At 39.4% G+C, this 16,621-nt stretch overlaps 1 protein-coding gene across 1 annotated transcript in view; it reads left to right on the top strand.

Moving 5' to 3' along the window:
* Khdrbs1 (KH RNA binding domain containing, signal transduction associated 1) overlaps positions 1 to 15,750 on the top strand; it is a 32,782-nt gene extending 17,032 nt beyond the window's left edge. Inside the window, exons 3-9 of the mRNA XM_090335367.1 lie at positions 712 to 828; positions 2,511 to 2,657; positions 7,086 to 7,219; positions 7,937 to 8,138; positions 8,639 to 8,706; positions 10,618 to 10,676; positions 14,438 to 15,750. Coding sequence (XP_090191493.1) covers positions 712 to 828; positions 2,511 to 2,657; positions 7,086 to 7,219; positions 7,937 to 8,138; positions 8,639 to 8,706; positions 10,618 to 10,676; positions 14,438 to 14,535 — 825 coding nt within the window. The 3' untranslated portion in view covers positions 14,536 to 15,750. The remainder of the gene's footprint in view (positions 1 to 711; positions 829 to 2,510; positions 2,658 to 7,085; positions 7,220 to 7,936; positions 8,139 to 8,638; positions 8,707 to 10,617; positions 10,677 to 14,437) is intronic.
* The last annotated feature ends 871 nt before the right edge of the window (positions 15,751 to 16,621 follow it).

Here is a 16,621-nt window from a genome sequence, read left to right as displayed (position 1 = left end):
ACCACATACACTGAAAAGGCCAGAAGTGGTGCTGTGATTCAAGTGGCAGAGTACTAGCCTTGAGCTAAAAGTGTCCATGGACAATGCCCAGGCCCTGAGTTCAAGCTCCAGGACTGGCAAAGTAAATAAATAAAATAGAATCTTAAAGAGATGTTCTTTTTTGAATTGATCTGAAATTAAATTTTAAAAAAGACATCTAAGTAAAAGATGAGTGGTGCATTCCTATAATTCTAGCTAGTCTGGAGGCTGAGATTTTATATTAATGAGTTTATGTATATAAAAAGCATAAGGGAGCATGGCCTATTGGTAAAGTGCTTTGCCTAGCATGCATGAAGCCCTACGTTCCATTCCCTAGTACCATATATCCAGAAAAAGCCAGAAGTAGTGCTGTGGCTTAAGTGGTGGAGTGCTAGCCTTGAGAAAGATCAAAGACCGTGCCCAGGCTCTGAGTTCAAGCCCCAGGACTGGCCAAAAAAAAAAAAAAGTATTAAGAATTGTAGTGTATAGGGAAAGAACCAGACTATATATTTGAAAACTGAAACTACTCCTTACTGGTTTTGTAACCTTTCATAGTAGCTTTAGTATAACCATCAGTAAAATTGAAACCATAATGTTCAGGCTTATTTTATAAGATAGTTGAAAATCAAATGAGATAATATAATGTGGAATTTTTATAGGATAATATGTACTTAGAAATTTTTTTTCTGTCAGTTCAATTTTGTGGGGAAGATTCTTGGACCACAAGGAAATACAATCAAAAGACTTCAGGAAGAGACTGGAGCGAAGATCTCTGTTCTGGGAAAAGGCTCAATGAGAGACAAAGCCAAGGTAAGTTCACAGTAATGAGACAGAACCCTTATTCTTACAGATGTTGAAAGTAGAGCTCCTTTTACTCTGGTGTTCCACACAAGAGATTATAAACCAAGTTAATGTACTTGCTCCAAAACTGTAGAAGAACCTAAATGTGTCCTGGTGATTATTTACTTTCTGAATTTTGGTTGCATAGTAATAAAAAATAGTAGCATATTTGAAATTGGCAATCTTTTCTGTGAAACCTTGAAATAGTAGCAACTAAAACTTACCTAGATTAACAAAACTAGCTGGAGCTGGGCAGTTCAAAGCCATCCTGGGCACTAAAGAACATGAGACTCCTTTTTTTTTTTTGTCAGTCCTGGCTTGACCTCTGGGCTTGAGTACTGTCCTTGGGCTTTCTCAAGGCTCTACCACTTGAGCCACAGAACCACTTTCGGCTTTTTTCTATGTATGTGGTACCAAGGAATCAAACTGAGGTTTTCGTGCTTGCTAGGCAAACACTCTACTACTAAGCCAAACTCCAAGTCCCAAGAACATGAGGCTCTTATCTCCAGTTAATCACCAGAAAATGGGAAGTGGGGCTGTGGCTCAGGTAGAGCAGTAGCCTAAGCTGAAGAGCTCAGAGACAGTGGCCAGGCCCAGAGTTCAAGCCTTAGAACTATCATAAACAAAAAACAAACAACTTGCCAGGCACTGTGGCTCACGCCTGTAATCCTAGCTACTCAGGAGGCTGAGATTTGAGGATTGGTGTTCAAAGCCAGCCTGGGCACTAAAAGGTCCATGAGGCTCTTTTAATTACCAGAAAACTGCAAGGGTGCTGTGGCTCAAGGGATAGAGCGGTAGCCTTGAGCTGAAGAGCTCAGGCACAATGCCAGGCCCAGAATTCAAGTCCTACAACCAACAAATAAATAAAATGGGGAGTTTGGCTTACTGGTAGAGTGCTTGCCTAACATGCATGAAGACCCAGGTTTAATTCTTCAGTACCACATACGTAGAAAAGCTGCAAGTGGTGTTGTGGCTCACAGGGTACAACACTAGCCTTGAGGAAAATCCAAGGAAGTGTTTAGGCCCTGAGTTCAGTTCTGGGGATTAGATGGTTTGTTTTCATGCCAGCTGGAATGTGAGATCTGCTCAAAAGAATGTGTTCCAGTCCTTAGATCACATACTCCTGAGTGGCTAGGATTGTAGACCTGCGCCACCAGTGCTCAGTGATTCTATAGAGTTTTTTTTGTTGTTGTTCTTTTGGTTTTTGTGAGTCATGGGGCCTAAACTGGCCAGGGTGCTGTCCTTGAGCTCTTCAGCTCAAGGCTACCACTCTACCCTTGAGCCAAGCCCCACTTGGTTTTCTAGAGGTTAATTGGAGATAAGAGTCTCAGGTCTTTTTGTTCCCAGGCTGGCTTTGAACCTTGATCCTCAGATTTCAGCTTTCTGAGTAGCTAGGATTACAGGTATGAGCCACTATGCCTGTAGAGTTTTTTTGTATTTTATTTTCATAGAATAATTTTTCTGTTGACTTGAAACATGATAATAAATATAAAAATGCGCTTTCTCTTAATATTTATTAAAACCAAAAGATAATGACAGAGTTTTTCTGTTTCTTAGACATTATATTATTTCTCACTGTCTATTTTGCCTAGAGGTAAATTTGTTTTCTCCTTATTTCTTGTGATTAACTATCTCTCTGCATTTTTCTATAGGAAGAAGAGCTCCGCAAAGGTGGAGACCCCAAATATGCCCACTTGAACATGGACCTACATGTCTTCATTGAAGTCTTTGGACCCCCGTGTGAAGCTTATGCTCTTATGGCCCATGCCATGGAGGAAGTCAAGAAGTTTCTAGTTCCAGTAAGGAAATCCATGCTCTTTATCGCTGAGAACAATGATCATATGTTAACTATTTTTTGTTTTCTTTACAGTTCTTGGGGAATGAACTTAGGACCACCTAACCAGTGCTCTATCAACTATGCTGTAATTATAGCCTGTTTTGTTTTGAAGATGGTATCAAAACCTCTTTTTTTTTTTTTTTACATTCTGTTTTGATTTGCTACCTATACCTCTGCCTCTAGAATAAGCTGGGATTGTAGGCATGTACCACCACATCCTTCTCAATCTTACTTTTTTTTTTGGTCAGTTGCTCCTGGGACTTGAACTTTGGGCCTGGGCACTGTCCCTGAGCTGGCTTTTACCCAAGATCCTCATATCTCAGTCTCCTGAGTAGCTAGGATTATTATTGGCATGAGCCTCCAGTGCCCAGTGCTTACATTGTTTTGAAAACAAGAATTATTAACCTAGGTCCCTGCTTAAGCTGAAATTGTATTTCATATTCTGCTTCAGAATCATTTATGAGATTTTTTTCCCCCACTACTTTTATGTAGTTCTCAATGCACTGTGCTCCAAGACTTCTCTACCCTTCTTCTAAAAGAGTTTTTATTGTGTAGTATCTGTTAATATATTGGATTGATAAAGTGGCTTCATTAGATACCTGGTTAACTAGGATTTATTTTTTATATTTTTATTTTTTGTGTGTGTTGGTCAGTCATGGGGTTTGAACTTTAGGCCTGTGCATGGTTCCTGAGCAGCTCCAGGCTTGAGCCACACTGCCACTTCCCATTTTCTCCTGGTTAATGAGAGATGAGAGTCTTACAGTGCTGGAGATGGCTTTGAACCATGATTCTCAGATCTCAGCCTCCTGAGTAGCTAGTATTACAGGTGTGAGCTACCACACCCAGCTAACAAGAATTGATTAATAAGGAGTCATCACACTAAATATTTTGTGCTGGTGTGGAAATTATATTAGAAAAACGAGTAAGGTAGAGGGTTTTTTTGTTTTGTTTTGTTTTTGTTTTTTCAGTTGCAGGGTTTAACCTCTGGGCCTGGGCGCTTTCCCTGAGCCCTTCAGTGCAAGGTTAGAGCTCTACCAGTTGAACCACACTGCCACCTCCAATTTTCTAATGGTTAATTGGAAATAAGAGTTTCACCGACTTTCACCTTTTATGCCTGGGTTGGCTTTGAAACGCATTCCTCAGATCTCAGCTTTCTGAGTAGCTAGGATTACGGGTGTGAACCATTAACACCCTTAGGTAGAGTTTTTTATTGTGACTTGAGTCTAGAGCTGACAGCAAGAATTTTTACAACATCTAATTGATGTTCATAGATGAAGTTCTGACTTGATGGAGTCAAGGATTCCTGGTCTGGTAGCATTTACTCAAGTACAGTGATTTGGAAGAGACATCTACTGTACCTTTCATGGTACTAAAGAGGGTGACATGTAGTTACTTTTAAACAGTAACCTGAGTTTTTTTGAAAACTGGAGAATCTGCTAGGGTATCTTTTGTTGTTGTTGTTTAGGGGGGGTGTAGTATTAGGGTTTGAACTTAGTCTTTGTACTTACTAGGAAGGAATTTATCTCTGCTGCAGATTGAATTCTAGCCTTTGCACATGATAGGCAGCTACTTCACCACTGAGATCTGAAGGTAAAATATGACTATTTTGACTGCAACCCATTATATAAAGTCATTTGTGGCATTTTCTACTTGTGACATACTGTCAACACTCAAAAGTTGTGGATTTTGAAGAATTTTGCATTTTTAGAGTAGGGACTTTTGACCCATGATAATATTGGATGAGCAAAATAAGGTATTGTTAAAAACCTTTTAACAAGGCATGATTGTTGTAGTTATCAATGTGGAACCTGAAATAGATTTGAAATACTATTCAAAATTGCAGTAGGTCATGTTTTTATTATAAATTCATTACTATGAAAGCATAGCCCTAGCTTTCTTGAATGTAAAAAGTTAAAACTAAAGATAATGTCAAAAAGAGTGATAGGATACCAAAGGTTCACAGGGCACTAACATGGATAATGCTGAAATTTACCACTTTTTAATTCTAGTGATGAGCATAAGACTTCCTCAATTTTAGTTGAAGAACTTTGATACTGTTTCAGATATCTCTATCACTGTTTTTCTTCCTGATATTTGATGTTCAACATTAAACAGTTACAATTTAAAATATTTTTAGAGCCTATATGGACTTAGTGACTCACTTACATAATCCCAACTACTCAGGAAGCCAAGACAGGAGAATCCCAAGTTTGAGGATAGCTGGGGCAACTTAGCAAGACATTATCTTTAAAAAAAAAAAGAAGTCAAGTGAACCCATAGCACTCAGAAATCTGAGATCTGAAAATTTGAAGCCAGCCTGGGTTATTTCCAATTAAATAGCAAAAAATGCCAAAAAAGAAGGACCCTGAATTCAAACTCCAGTATACTCCCACACTCTCCCCCTACACACACTTTTTTATTTTATTTTATTTTTCAAGAAACCAAAGTATACTATAGAAAAACTCACAGATGGGAGGCTGGGAATTTGGCCTAGTGGTAGAGTGGTTGCCTAGCATAGACAAAGACCCAAGTTCGATTCCTTGGTACCACATACATAGAAAAAAGCCAGAAGTGGTGCTGTGGCTCAAGTAGTAGAGCTCTAGCCTTGAGAAAGCCCAACAACATTACTCAGGCTCTGAGTTTGAGACCTAGGACTGGCGCAAAAAAAAAAAACGCAAAAGATAAGAAAAAGTCACAGCTTGGTCACAGCTTGGTCGGAGTTTGGCCTAGTGGTAGAGTGCTTGCCTAGCATGCACAAAGACCTGGGTTCGATTCCTTGGTACCACATACTTAAAAAAAGCCAGAAGTGGTGCTGAGGCTCAAATGGTAGAGTTCTAGCCTTGAGAAAAATCCAAGGACAGTGTTCAGGCCCTGAGCTCGTGCACAGGACTGGCAAAAAAAAAAAAAAAAAAAAAGAATGAGACTTTAGGACAATAAGTGACAAGGTTGAAATAATAAAATTAAGACATTTAAAAAAGAAAGAAAGCTTGAAGTAGGCCTGGGTACTGTCCCTGAGATCTTCAGTTCAAAGCTACCGCCCTACCAAGCCCCACTTCCTATTTTCTAGAGATTAATTGGAAATAAGAGTCTCAGGTCTTTTTGTGCCCCCATTGGTGGCTGGCTTTGAACCTTGATCCTCAGATCTCAGCCTCCTGAGTAGCTAGGACTACAGGCATGAGCCATTATACCTGGTGAAGGGGACTTTTTATAGTAACTAAAATCTTTTGTTATTGAATGTGAATCAACGAAAGTATAAAAATGCATGAAATGGTGTTTAAGGTATGGCCCAAGTTATAGACCAGTGAGCAAAAATATGCATCAGTTAGAGTTCAAGTCCTGGTCTCCGACCAAAAAAAATGCATTAAGTGTTAACACTGACTCAACAGAAAATGTGAACAAAGATTTGCATTTTACATTTGACTCAGACTCATTTGACTCAAGACATATCCATCATCAAAAACCTCTTTCCTCCAGTGAGGCTTCGCATTAGTTAAGTGTCTGGTACAATGATAATACTGTGCTTGGGTCTGAAGTTACAGAAATGTTCCAGAAGAGCTTGTGGTTTATGAGAAATAGTTCTAAAATTATGTGTTAAGTATCTAGGTAGTGAGAGCTATGTGGTGCCTTGAGAAAAGATACAGTATGTCTAAGTTTATGTCTGAAGCCTGCTACTTATTAGCTCTTTGTCCTGGTTTATATTCATACTCCCTCAGTGTGAGTTTTTTTTTCCCAACTGTAAAATAGAGAGTTATATGTAATTTTTAATATTAAACTATAAGATCTATAGAAAGTTTATATAGTACCAGCTGGGAATATGGTATAGTGGTCGTGTTTCCCTAGCATGCACAGAGCCCTGGCTTTGATTCCTTGGTATGACATACACAGAAAAAGCCATGTACTGTGGTTCAAGTGGCAGAGCACTAGCCTTGAGAAAGCCCAAGGACAGTGACCAGGCCCTGTGGTTCAAGCCCCAAGACTGGCAAAAAAGAAAAAAGTTTATATAGTACCTGATTCATAGAACTTTTTAATATAATGGCTTTTATTACTCTAGGGGAAGGAAGCTATTTGCAGAGAATGGATATATGAGAGTTTGCTAGGCTCTGAGCTATAAATTGTCTAACATGGCTTGATAGGAAGTTGTATATGAAGAGATGATGGGAGTGATCTGGACAGCTAGTCAAGGACCACATCCTGAAGAACCCCATCTAAAAAATGAGGGATTCTGCTGTGGACTTTGCTCAAAGATAAGTGGTAGGGTGTAATTCAACTTCTGATAATGAGTGCCCTGGGGCTTTTCTGGGCTTTCAGTTACTCTTAGCATCCAAGGCTCGGTAAACCAGATAACTTTTTAGAAGATGGAGATGTTCCACAATATATCTTCTTTTCCCAGGATATGATGGATGATATTTGCCAGGAACAGTTTCTAGAGCTGTCCTACTTGAATGGAGTACCCGAGCCCTCTCGTGGACGTGGGGTGCCAGTGAGAGGTCGGGGAGCTGCTCCTCCCCCTCCATCTGTTCCCAGGTAAGAATAGACAGCCAAAAATAGGATGAAATTTTGATACTATCTTTTACTTAATGTTTGTTGTTGTTGTTTGGTTTTTGTTTTTCTATTAGTCAGTCCTAGACATTGCCCCTTAGCATTTTCACTCAGAGCTAGTGTTTTACCACTTTTACCCACAGCTCTACTTCTGGTTTTCTGGTAGTTAGAGATCTAAGTATCACAGACTTGCTTTCCTGGGCTGGCTTTGAACCATGATCCGCAGACCACAGCCCCTTGAGTAGCTAGGATTACAGGCATAAGCCACAAGTGCCTGGCTGCTGTTATCTCTAGCTTAGTAGGACTGTCAAGGTGTAATATCAGGTATAGAATTCTAGATCTTAGCACTTCGGCTATAGTCAGATACTGCAGTTCTACTGAAACTTTTGATTTTTAGTTTTTAGAGAATCCTAGCTTTTTTTTTTTTTTTAATTGGCCTAGCTTCAAAATTTTAACTTTCATGACTAAAAGTTTATGGAGTAGTTAAACTAAACTCTCCAGAACTGTCAAGGTGCACTGACCCATTATGGGACCTGGAGAAGTTCTCTGTGCGTCACTTAGCAATGTTCACATTCTTCTTTGCTTTGATAGTAATCTAAGGCATCATAAAATGTATTTAGCTTCAGAATTTACAAATATATCTGAGCATATAAATGGCCTATTGGTTAAGAGTTCTAGCTAAACTTTTTTTTTTTTTAATAGAGGCCGAGGTGTTGTACCACCCCGGGGAGCTTTGGTGCGTGGCACTCCAGTAAGAGGTGCCATCACCAGAGGTGCCACTGTGACTCGAGGAGTGCCACCCCTACCTAGTGCAAGGGGTGCTCCAGCACCAAGAGCCCGGACAGCAGGCATCCAGAGAATACCTTTGCCTCCACCTCCTGCACCAGAAACATATGAAGAATACGTAAGAGCATTTGTTTTTCAAGAATGTATCATTTCCCAATGCCTAGAAGGTTGAATGATAGAATGTTGCATGGCAGGGAACTATAAGAATATTTTTCCATTTGAGGCAGTTTATTAGCTCTGTAGATTAAATTGGAAATAAGCAGTGGTTTATGTAATGTACAGTATTTTGTTTTGTTTTTTGCCAGTCCTAGGACTTGAACAAAGGGCCTGGGGACTGTCCCTGAGCTTCTTTTTGCTCAAGAATAGAGCTCTACCACTTGAGCCACAGTACCACAGAATAGTCAGTATTTTCTTACCTACACTTAACCTCTGAGATATCATATTTGTGTTTATTTTTAGCAAGCCTTTCTGTCTTGACTGTTCATGGAAGATATTAACATTTTAGAGGAAAATTTCAAGTCCTATTAATATAGGAGCCCATTATACCCCCGTGAATTTCAATTACGTTTCTTACTCTAGGATTGTGACTTTAATGTTTCATTGTTTTATCTGTTCCAGGGATATGATGATACATATGCAGAACAGAGTTATGAAGGATATGAAGGCTATTACAGCCAGAGCCAAGGGTGAGTTAGGCAATGGAAGTACTACTTTGTCTCTCAGAGATGATAAATGTATGGAGCTGAAGGAACTGAGAGATTTGTGTAAAACAGATGGAGCAGTAAGGCTCAATATTTCCTTTGCCTTTTGTTTATGTTTTAATATTCCCTATTTGTTATTGAGGCCAGCCTCAAATTCATGACCTTCCTATTTCAGCTTTAAAAAAAAAATTACTGTATTTTATTGTTGGGGTAATGTGAAGAAGGGTTACAGTTACATTCAGCAGGTACTTACTTCAGCTTTTGGAGTGCTAGGATTACAGATGTACCACCACACCTAGCTTTCTGCTTTTGACATCTGAGGCACACATGTGGATAACTGAATTTTGTATTAAATTGAGAGTCTGGGAATAGCAATTTCCTGAGCTGTGACTACATTGGATAGAAGCAGAAATTAACTTTTAATTATTAGTATTTTTGGCAGTCTTGGGACTTGAACTCTGGGCCTGGGCACTGCTGTCCCTGATTTGAACTGAGATCATCAGATCTCAGCCTCCTGTGTAGCTAGAATTACAGGCATGAGCCAATGTGCCGAGCTGTTTTAAATTTTATCTTTTTTTTTTTTTTTTTTTTTTTTTGCCAGTACTGGGCTTGGGCCCAGGGCCTGAGCACTGTTCCTGGATTTTCTCAAGGCTAGAGCTCTACCACTTGAGCCACAGCACCAATTCTGGCTTTTTGCTATGTGTGTGGTACTGAGGAATTGAACCCGGGTCTTCGTGCATGCTAGGCAAGCACTCTACCACTAGGCCAAACCCCCGGCCTTTTTTGTTGTTTTTGTTAGTCATGGGATTTAAATTCATGGCCTGGATGCCATTCCTGAGCTCTTTCACTCAGAGCTAGCACTCTGCCACTTGGAGCCACTGCTGGGTTTTCTGGTGGTTAATTGGAGATAAGAGTCTGCACAGAGTTTTCTGTCTAGGCTGGCTTTAAACCACGGTTCTTAGATCGCAGCCTCTGGAGTAGTTAGAATTACAGATGTGAGTCACCAGCACCCTATAAACAATTTTGATTTATTAAGAAATGCCACAATTACATAACAGTTCTCTAATTGTGTGTGTATGTGTGCACACACTCACACGTGCAGATACATGTATATATGTATGCATATGTATGCATACATGCCAATCCTGAAGCATAAACGTAAGGCCTGTGCACTGTCCCTGGGCTTTTATGCTCAAGGCTAGTGCTCCACTGCTTTTGAGCTACAGCACCATTTGTAGTTAATTGAAATAAGATTCCTGCAGCTTTTCCTGTCAGGACTAGCTCGGTTCTGAGATCTTTAGTCTCCTGAGTAGCTAAGATTACAAACATGAGCCACCAATACCTCGCTGCGCTCTCTAAAATTTTAAAAGGCAAGAATCCTATCATGACCAATGTTTTTGTTGTTTGTTTTATTTGTTTGGGTGTTGTGAGGGATTTTTGTTTGTTTGGGGGCTTTTTTTTATTTTTTTGCTTTTTGTTAAATATTTTTATAGACCAACCTGTGTGATTGCTTTGAAAAGCTTCCGAGTTCTCCATTAGAGACAGAAAACTCTTTCCCTATTTGTTATTTTCTTCCAGTGAATCTTATGACTACATGATTGTTACACTGAAATTTTTAAAAGATCAATTTAGGATTGTGTGGTTTTTGCACTTTAAATTGTGTGATATAAGTTTTTTCTTACTACTATTGTCAGATTTTTTTTTCATGAGTTACAAAGTATGTACATGTTTTGGAAATATTTAGCGGTCTAGAAATAAAGCAAGATGAGAATTTCCATTTTAAACATGGTAAAATGGCTGAGCTCTGGAAATGTTTGAGAGGATGGTGAAGTTTCTCTGAAGGTAGTTGGGGTTCGGTGGTGGTGTCATTTTAACACTTTTATCTTTGACTTTCAGGGACTCAGAGTATTATGACTATGGACATGGGGAGGTTCAAGATTCTTATGAAGCTTATGGTATGTCTTTACTTCTGTGGTGGGGCAAATGTACAAAGAAGCTCCTGGGAAGGTGCTGGTTGACTACATCCTTCGGAGTCAGACACATACCTAAAGAGAAATCTTTAGAACATCACTGTGTTGGTAACTGACATTAGGAGCCCTACTCTTATTTAAATTTTATCATGTGCATGTCTTAAACTGGTACTTAAATCCGGGTGAACAGATTGGAGAAGCAGACTTTTTAGCTAACATTGATTGTTTCTACTTTAGGTAGGAGATGCCTTAACCTGGATTATGGTACTGGATCTTTGCTGCTGATACCTAGGCTATGCTAGGGAACTTAACATGATTTTTTTTTTTTTTTTTTTTTTTTTGCCAGTCCTAGGCTTGATCTCAGGGCCTGAGCACTGTCCTTGGGCTTTCTCAAGGCTAGAGCTCTACCACTTGAACCTCAGCACCACTTTCAACTTTTTTCTATGTATGTGGTACTGAGGAATTGAACCTGGGCCTTGTGCATGCTAGGCAAGCACTCTACCACTAGGCCAGACTCCCAGCCCCTTGATGTGGTTTTTAAATTTTGTGTGCATGCCAATACTAGGACTTTTTAACTGTGAGCTTCATGCTCTTGCTAAGCTTAATTTTGTTCAAAGCTCTTTCAGCTTGAGTCACAGCTCTACTTCTGATCTTTTGCTGGTTAATGGAGATAAGAATCTCATAAATTTTCCTTCCCAGGATGGCTTCAGACTGAATCTTCAGATTTCAGTCTCCTGAATAGGATTACAGGCATATACTACCAGTGCCTGTCTTTGTACTCTTTTTGCTAGTTCCGGAGCTTGAACTCAAAGTCTGAGCACTCTACTTGGGCTTTTTCAAGGCTAGAGTTCTACCACTTGAGCCACGGTACCACTTCCAGCTTTTTCTATGTATGTGACATCATGGAATTGAACCTGGGTCTTGATGTATGTTAGGCAAGCACTCTTAGACCACCAGGCCAAACTTCAGCCTCTACTCATTTTTAAAGCAACTTCAGGTTTCACTAAAATTTCAAGCCAGGTTCTGGTGGCTCACACTATAATCCTAGCTACATGGGAGACTAAGATCTGAGGATTATGATTCAAAGCCAGCCTGGGCTATACAGGAAGTCTATGAGACTCTTATCTTCAGTTAGCCAGCAAAAAGCCAGAAATAGAGCTATGGCTCAAATGGTAAAGTGCCAACCCTGAGAAGATTCAGAATTGAGCCTTTTAAGTATATTGTATTTCAGCATATCAGAGGGACTTCTAGAATGTCCTTGGCAAAAGGCTTAAGACTCTGGCTTAACTTTTTTTTTTTTTTTTTTTTTTTATTGTAATTAGTAAAAGGGTTACATCATATTTGCCAGATAGAAGGTGCATTAATTCACATACATTGATACCCTTTCACATGTCTTGGTACCCATTTCCCTCCCACCCCACACCCCCCACCCGTTCTGGCTTAACTTTTATTTATTTATTTAGCCAGTCCTACGCCTTGATCTCAGAGCCTGAGCACTGTCCTTCGGCTTTCTCAACCACTTGAACCACAGTACCACTTCCTGCTTTTTGGGGGTATGGGGGGGCGTTATGTGGTACCAAGAAATGGAACCTGCATCTTTGTGCATACTAGGCAAGCACTCTACCCTACCAGTAGGCCAGACTCCTAGCCATTTTCTCCCCCCTCTTCCCCCCTCTGTCTTTGAAGGAAAGGCTGAACTAGGAATAGGTGGCTCTTGTGCTTCTGGTATATCGCCATGGTTAGTTCATTCTGGGCTTTCCGTTTATAAATAGAATTACAAAAATAAATTGTCAGCTGGATACAGTGGCACAGTGGCTCATGCTTATGATCCGAGCTATTCAGGAGACTGAGATCTGGTTCAAAGCCAGCCGGGGCACTGAAGGACGTGAGACTTATCTCCAGTTAATCACTAGAAAACAGGAATTGGGACTGTAGCCTAGAGCTGAAGAGCTCAGGTATATTGTCTAGGCCCAGAGTTCAAGCCCCATGACCCACAAAAAAAAAAAAAATGTAAGTAAAATAAAAAAATTTGTCTTGCCCAGTAATCCTAGCTACTCAGGAGGCTGAGATCTGAGGATCAAGGTTCAAAGGCAGCTCAAGCCCAAAAAGACCTGAGACTCTTATCTCCAGTTAACCTCTGGAAAATGGAAAGTGGGGCTTGGCTCAAGGGTAGGGCAGCAGCCTTGAGCTGAAGAGCTCAGGGACAGTGTCTAGGCTGAGTTCAAGCCCCACGACCCACCAAAAACTGTCTTGTTGGTACCCAGAACCCTCTTCGGAAATGATGGACACTGAGTGTGATGCTATGGTTCTAAGTAGGATTCTATGTGACTTTGTGTCCACATAGGAATTTAAGAGCTGTGGGCATGGCAATAGGTATCTGAATTCAAGCATCTGGAGAAATAATTCAGAAATAAATTAGCATAGGAATAAGTGGAAAAATAAGCTTCCTAAGAGGTCAGCTATAAAAATAAGTGGTCATCACAGGCTTTTACTTTCACAAAGGCAAACCATTTGAGGAAGCCAACTTTAAATATCTAGCTTCTGGGCTGTTTTTATTTATATTTGTTTTGTTTCTTTGTACTGTCCTGGGCCTTATACTCTGCGCATAAGTACTGTCCTTGAGTTTTGTGGGGTGTTTTTTTGTTTGTTTGTTTTGTTAATCATGGGACTTGAACTCTGGACCTGGGTGCTGTCCTTGAACTCTTCAGCTCAAGGCTATTGCCCTACCCCTGAGCCAAAGCACTACTTTTGGTTTTCTGGTGGTTAATTGGAGATAAGAGTCTCACCATCTTTTAGTGCCCAGGCTGGCTTTGAATTGCAGTAGTCAGATCTCAGCCTCCTGAGTAGCTAGGATTACAGGCATCTACCACCTCGTCCAACTTGTCCTTGAGCTTCTTTGCTCAAGAGCTCTGCCACTTGAGCTACAGCTCCACTTAGTCCTTTTAGTGATTAATTGAAGATAAGAGCCTTACAGACTTTGCTTCCTAGGCTGGATTCAAATCTTGATGCTCAAATAGCTAGGATTACAAACATGAGCCATTTGGACTGTTGACATAAAAAAAAAATAGCTAAATGATTTTTCCAAACAGCTCCACAGTGCAACAGTTGATTGTACTGGTATTGTATTGGGTACTTCCCCGAGAGCAGAGAGTACCAATTCTACTGTTGGGGGAAGACCTTTTAATGTGGCTTTTGCATACTTCTTCCAAAGAATCAGAGGGAACCTCCTCTGGGGAAACCTGACTTGCTGTTGCATGGAAAGGAGGACTACCAACTTCCAATCTGAAAGATTTCCAGAAGTTTGGTTACCTTATCTTAGGCTTCCTGTTAAATGGCTGTAGTACCAGTAAAAGTCATTACAGGCTCACTAGATAAATAACTCCCTCAAGCAAAGTGTTCAATTTATCCAGAGTTGGGGACCTGGGATATTGATCATGTTTGCTTTGGAGAACTTCATTTGTTGCTGGAGAATATATCAAAGAAAATACCAGAGTTGGCCGAGTTGTTCCTTTCTGTCTTTCTACTCAAAAAAGAATTGCACGGGTTTCTCAGGAGAACCAGAATATAAAGACTAATTGGGCAATATTAAGAAACTGAAGGGAAAACAGCAGCATCCTTTGATTATGATATTTTTCTTCTAAATAAAGTTCTTTGAAGAAAAAAAAAGTGCAGAAAGACAATGTTGGTGATCAATTTGAAAATGGCTTTGATACATGGTTTATACACTGTCTTTGCTTTCTCCATAGGCCAAGATGATTGGAATGGGACCAAGCCGTCTCTGAAGGCCCCCCCAGCTAGGCCAGTGAAAGGAGCATACAGAGAGCATCCATATGGACGTTACTAAAAACAAACAGGAGGGGAAAATATCAGTTATGAGCAAAGTTGTTACTGATTTCTTGTATCTCCCAGGATTCCTGTTGCTTTACCCACAACAGACAAGTAATTGTCTAAGTGTTTTTCTTCGTGGTACCCTTCTTCCCACCTTCCTCCATTCTTAACTCTGCATTCTGGCTTCTGTATGTAGTATTTTAAAATGAGTTAAAATAGATTTAGGAATATCGAATTAATTTTTTAAGTGTGTAGATGCTTTTTCTTTGTTGTTTAAATAAAAACAGAAGTGTACCTTTTATAATAAAAAAATAGGTTGAGTAAAAAAAAAAACCTGTTAGTTTCAAAAGTGACATTGCTTGCTTAAAGGTTTTGAAGTAAAGGTTTGTTAACTTTCTTAGTTTTGATTTGAGGCATCCCGTAAAGTTGTAGTTGCAGAATCCCAAACTAGGCTACATTTCAAAATTCAGGGCTGTTAAAGGTTTAAAAATCACAAACTATAACGGCAATAGGTGCCACTATGTAAAAGTGAGCTCAGATGTCTCTAAAAACATTTCCTTTAAAAGCACATGGCGGTTGAATCTTAAGGTTAAATTTTAATATGAAAGATCCTCATGAATTAAATAGTTGATGCAATTTTTTAATGTTAATTGACTTAAAAACAACAACAAAATTAGGTTTGTAAAACTGACTTTTTTCATTATGTGGGTTTTGAAATCTAGCCCCAGACATACAGTGTTGAGAGATACTTAGGTTGGGGGGATGTTGGATTTTAGAAAGTTGTTTGGGGGAGAGTAACTTGCTACCTAAATTGAATGATCTTTCAGTAATAGTTCTATGAATAAAATTTCAGTATTTAAAAATACGAAGTATTTTGTCCATCTGAGATTCTGCACTCCATGAAAAAGCTCACTTGGACACTAAGGCCAAAAGCTTATAGTTTCCATGAACTTGATGTTGTCAATACTGAATTGTTCCCAAGGTAGTTAGTCAAGTATGTCTCAACACTAGCATGATATAAAAAGGGACACTGCAGCTGAATGAAAAAGGAATCAAAATCCACTTTGTACATAAGTTAAAGTCCTAATTGGATCTGTACCGTCCTCCCATTTTGTTCTTGGAAGATTAAATGCTACATGTGTAAGTCTGCCTAAATAGGTAGCTTAAACTTATGTCAAAATGTCTGCAGCAGTTTGTCAATAAAGTTTAGTCCTTTTTTAATCAAAGTAAATGTGATGAATTGTCATTTTATTTTTTTTGGGTGGACAATAAAATAGCATTCTTTTTTAAATAAACTTAAATTAACTAAAGTTAATGGGCTTGTTAAAAGTTGGAGACATTCTTTAAAATGGTTGGGAGGGGGATTTATTTTAAGTTTTGCCAAAAAAAAGTTTATTGAGTTGTTAAGTTTTAGTTAAAAAATAACCAAAGCTTTTTTACCCCCTGGCAGTTGTTGAAAGTCCTATCAAATGTTCTAGTCTCTGGAAAGAAAAACCCAAATGATCAAAAATTGAATGGGTTTTCATACATAACTATTGTATTTAATGTGCCAGCCACCCTAATACCTTCTGTCAAGCTCCTAGGTGATCCTAAAGAGATACATCAAATCTCTGAGCTCAGAAGGAATTGACACTTTAGATAGGACAATTTCAGCAAACCCTGGGTTCCCTTAAGGGTTTCCTTTTCAATCTAGAAATGCTGTTAATTTAGCCGGTCTGGGATCTTATCTGGCACATTAGGCTGGCCCTGAACTCCCTCCTGTGAGACCACTTAGGGGACTTGATGGAATTGGTTGGCCCCATTTTCCACTCCTCCGCTAATTCTCAAGAATTCTCATTCTCATGCCTTCCCTGAGAGCCGCCTAAACTGCTCGGGGGTGAAAAATCCTCTTGTATGAAGTGCCAAGCTGCCTGCAGCAGTGCATGATGGACATTTTTTTCTTTTAAAACACACCAACAAAAAAATGTATTTATAGATTGTGATAAAGTGTAAATAACTGAATTCTCAACCATGGTTTGAAGTCAGCTTTCAGGGCATTATGTCTTGTTTTGATGAAAAGAGATCACTCTATACCCCCCTTTTTAAAGGAAAATTATCGCAAG

The sequence above is a fragment of the Megascapheus bottae genome, chromosome 6, assembly GCF_031878675.1.
Source record: "Megascapheus bottae isolate mThoBot1 chromosome 6, mThoBot2.hap1, whole genome shotgun sequence".
Taxonomy (NCBI): Eukaryota; Metazoa; Chordata; class Mammalia; order Rodentia; family Geomyidae; genus Megascapheus; species Megascapheus bottae.
Note: the sequence above shows the minus strand (reverse complement) of the source record. Positions and strands in the feature narration are given on the sequence as shown.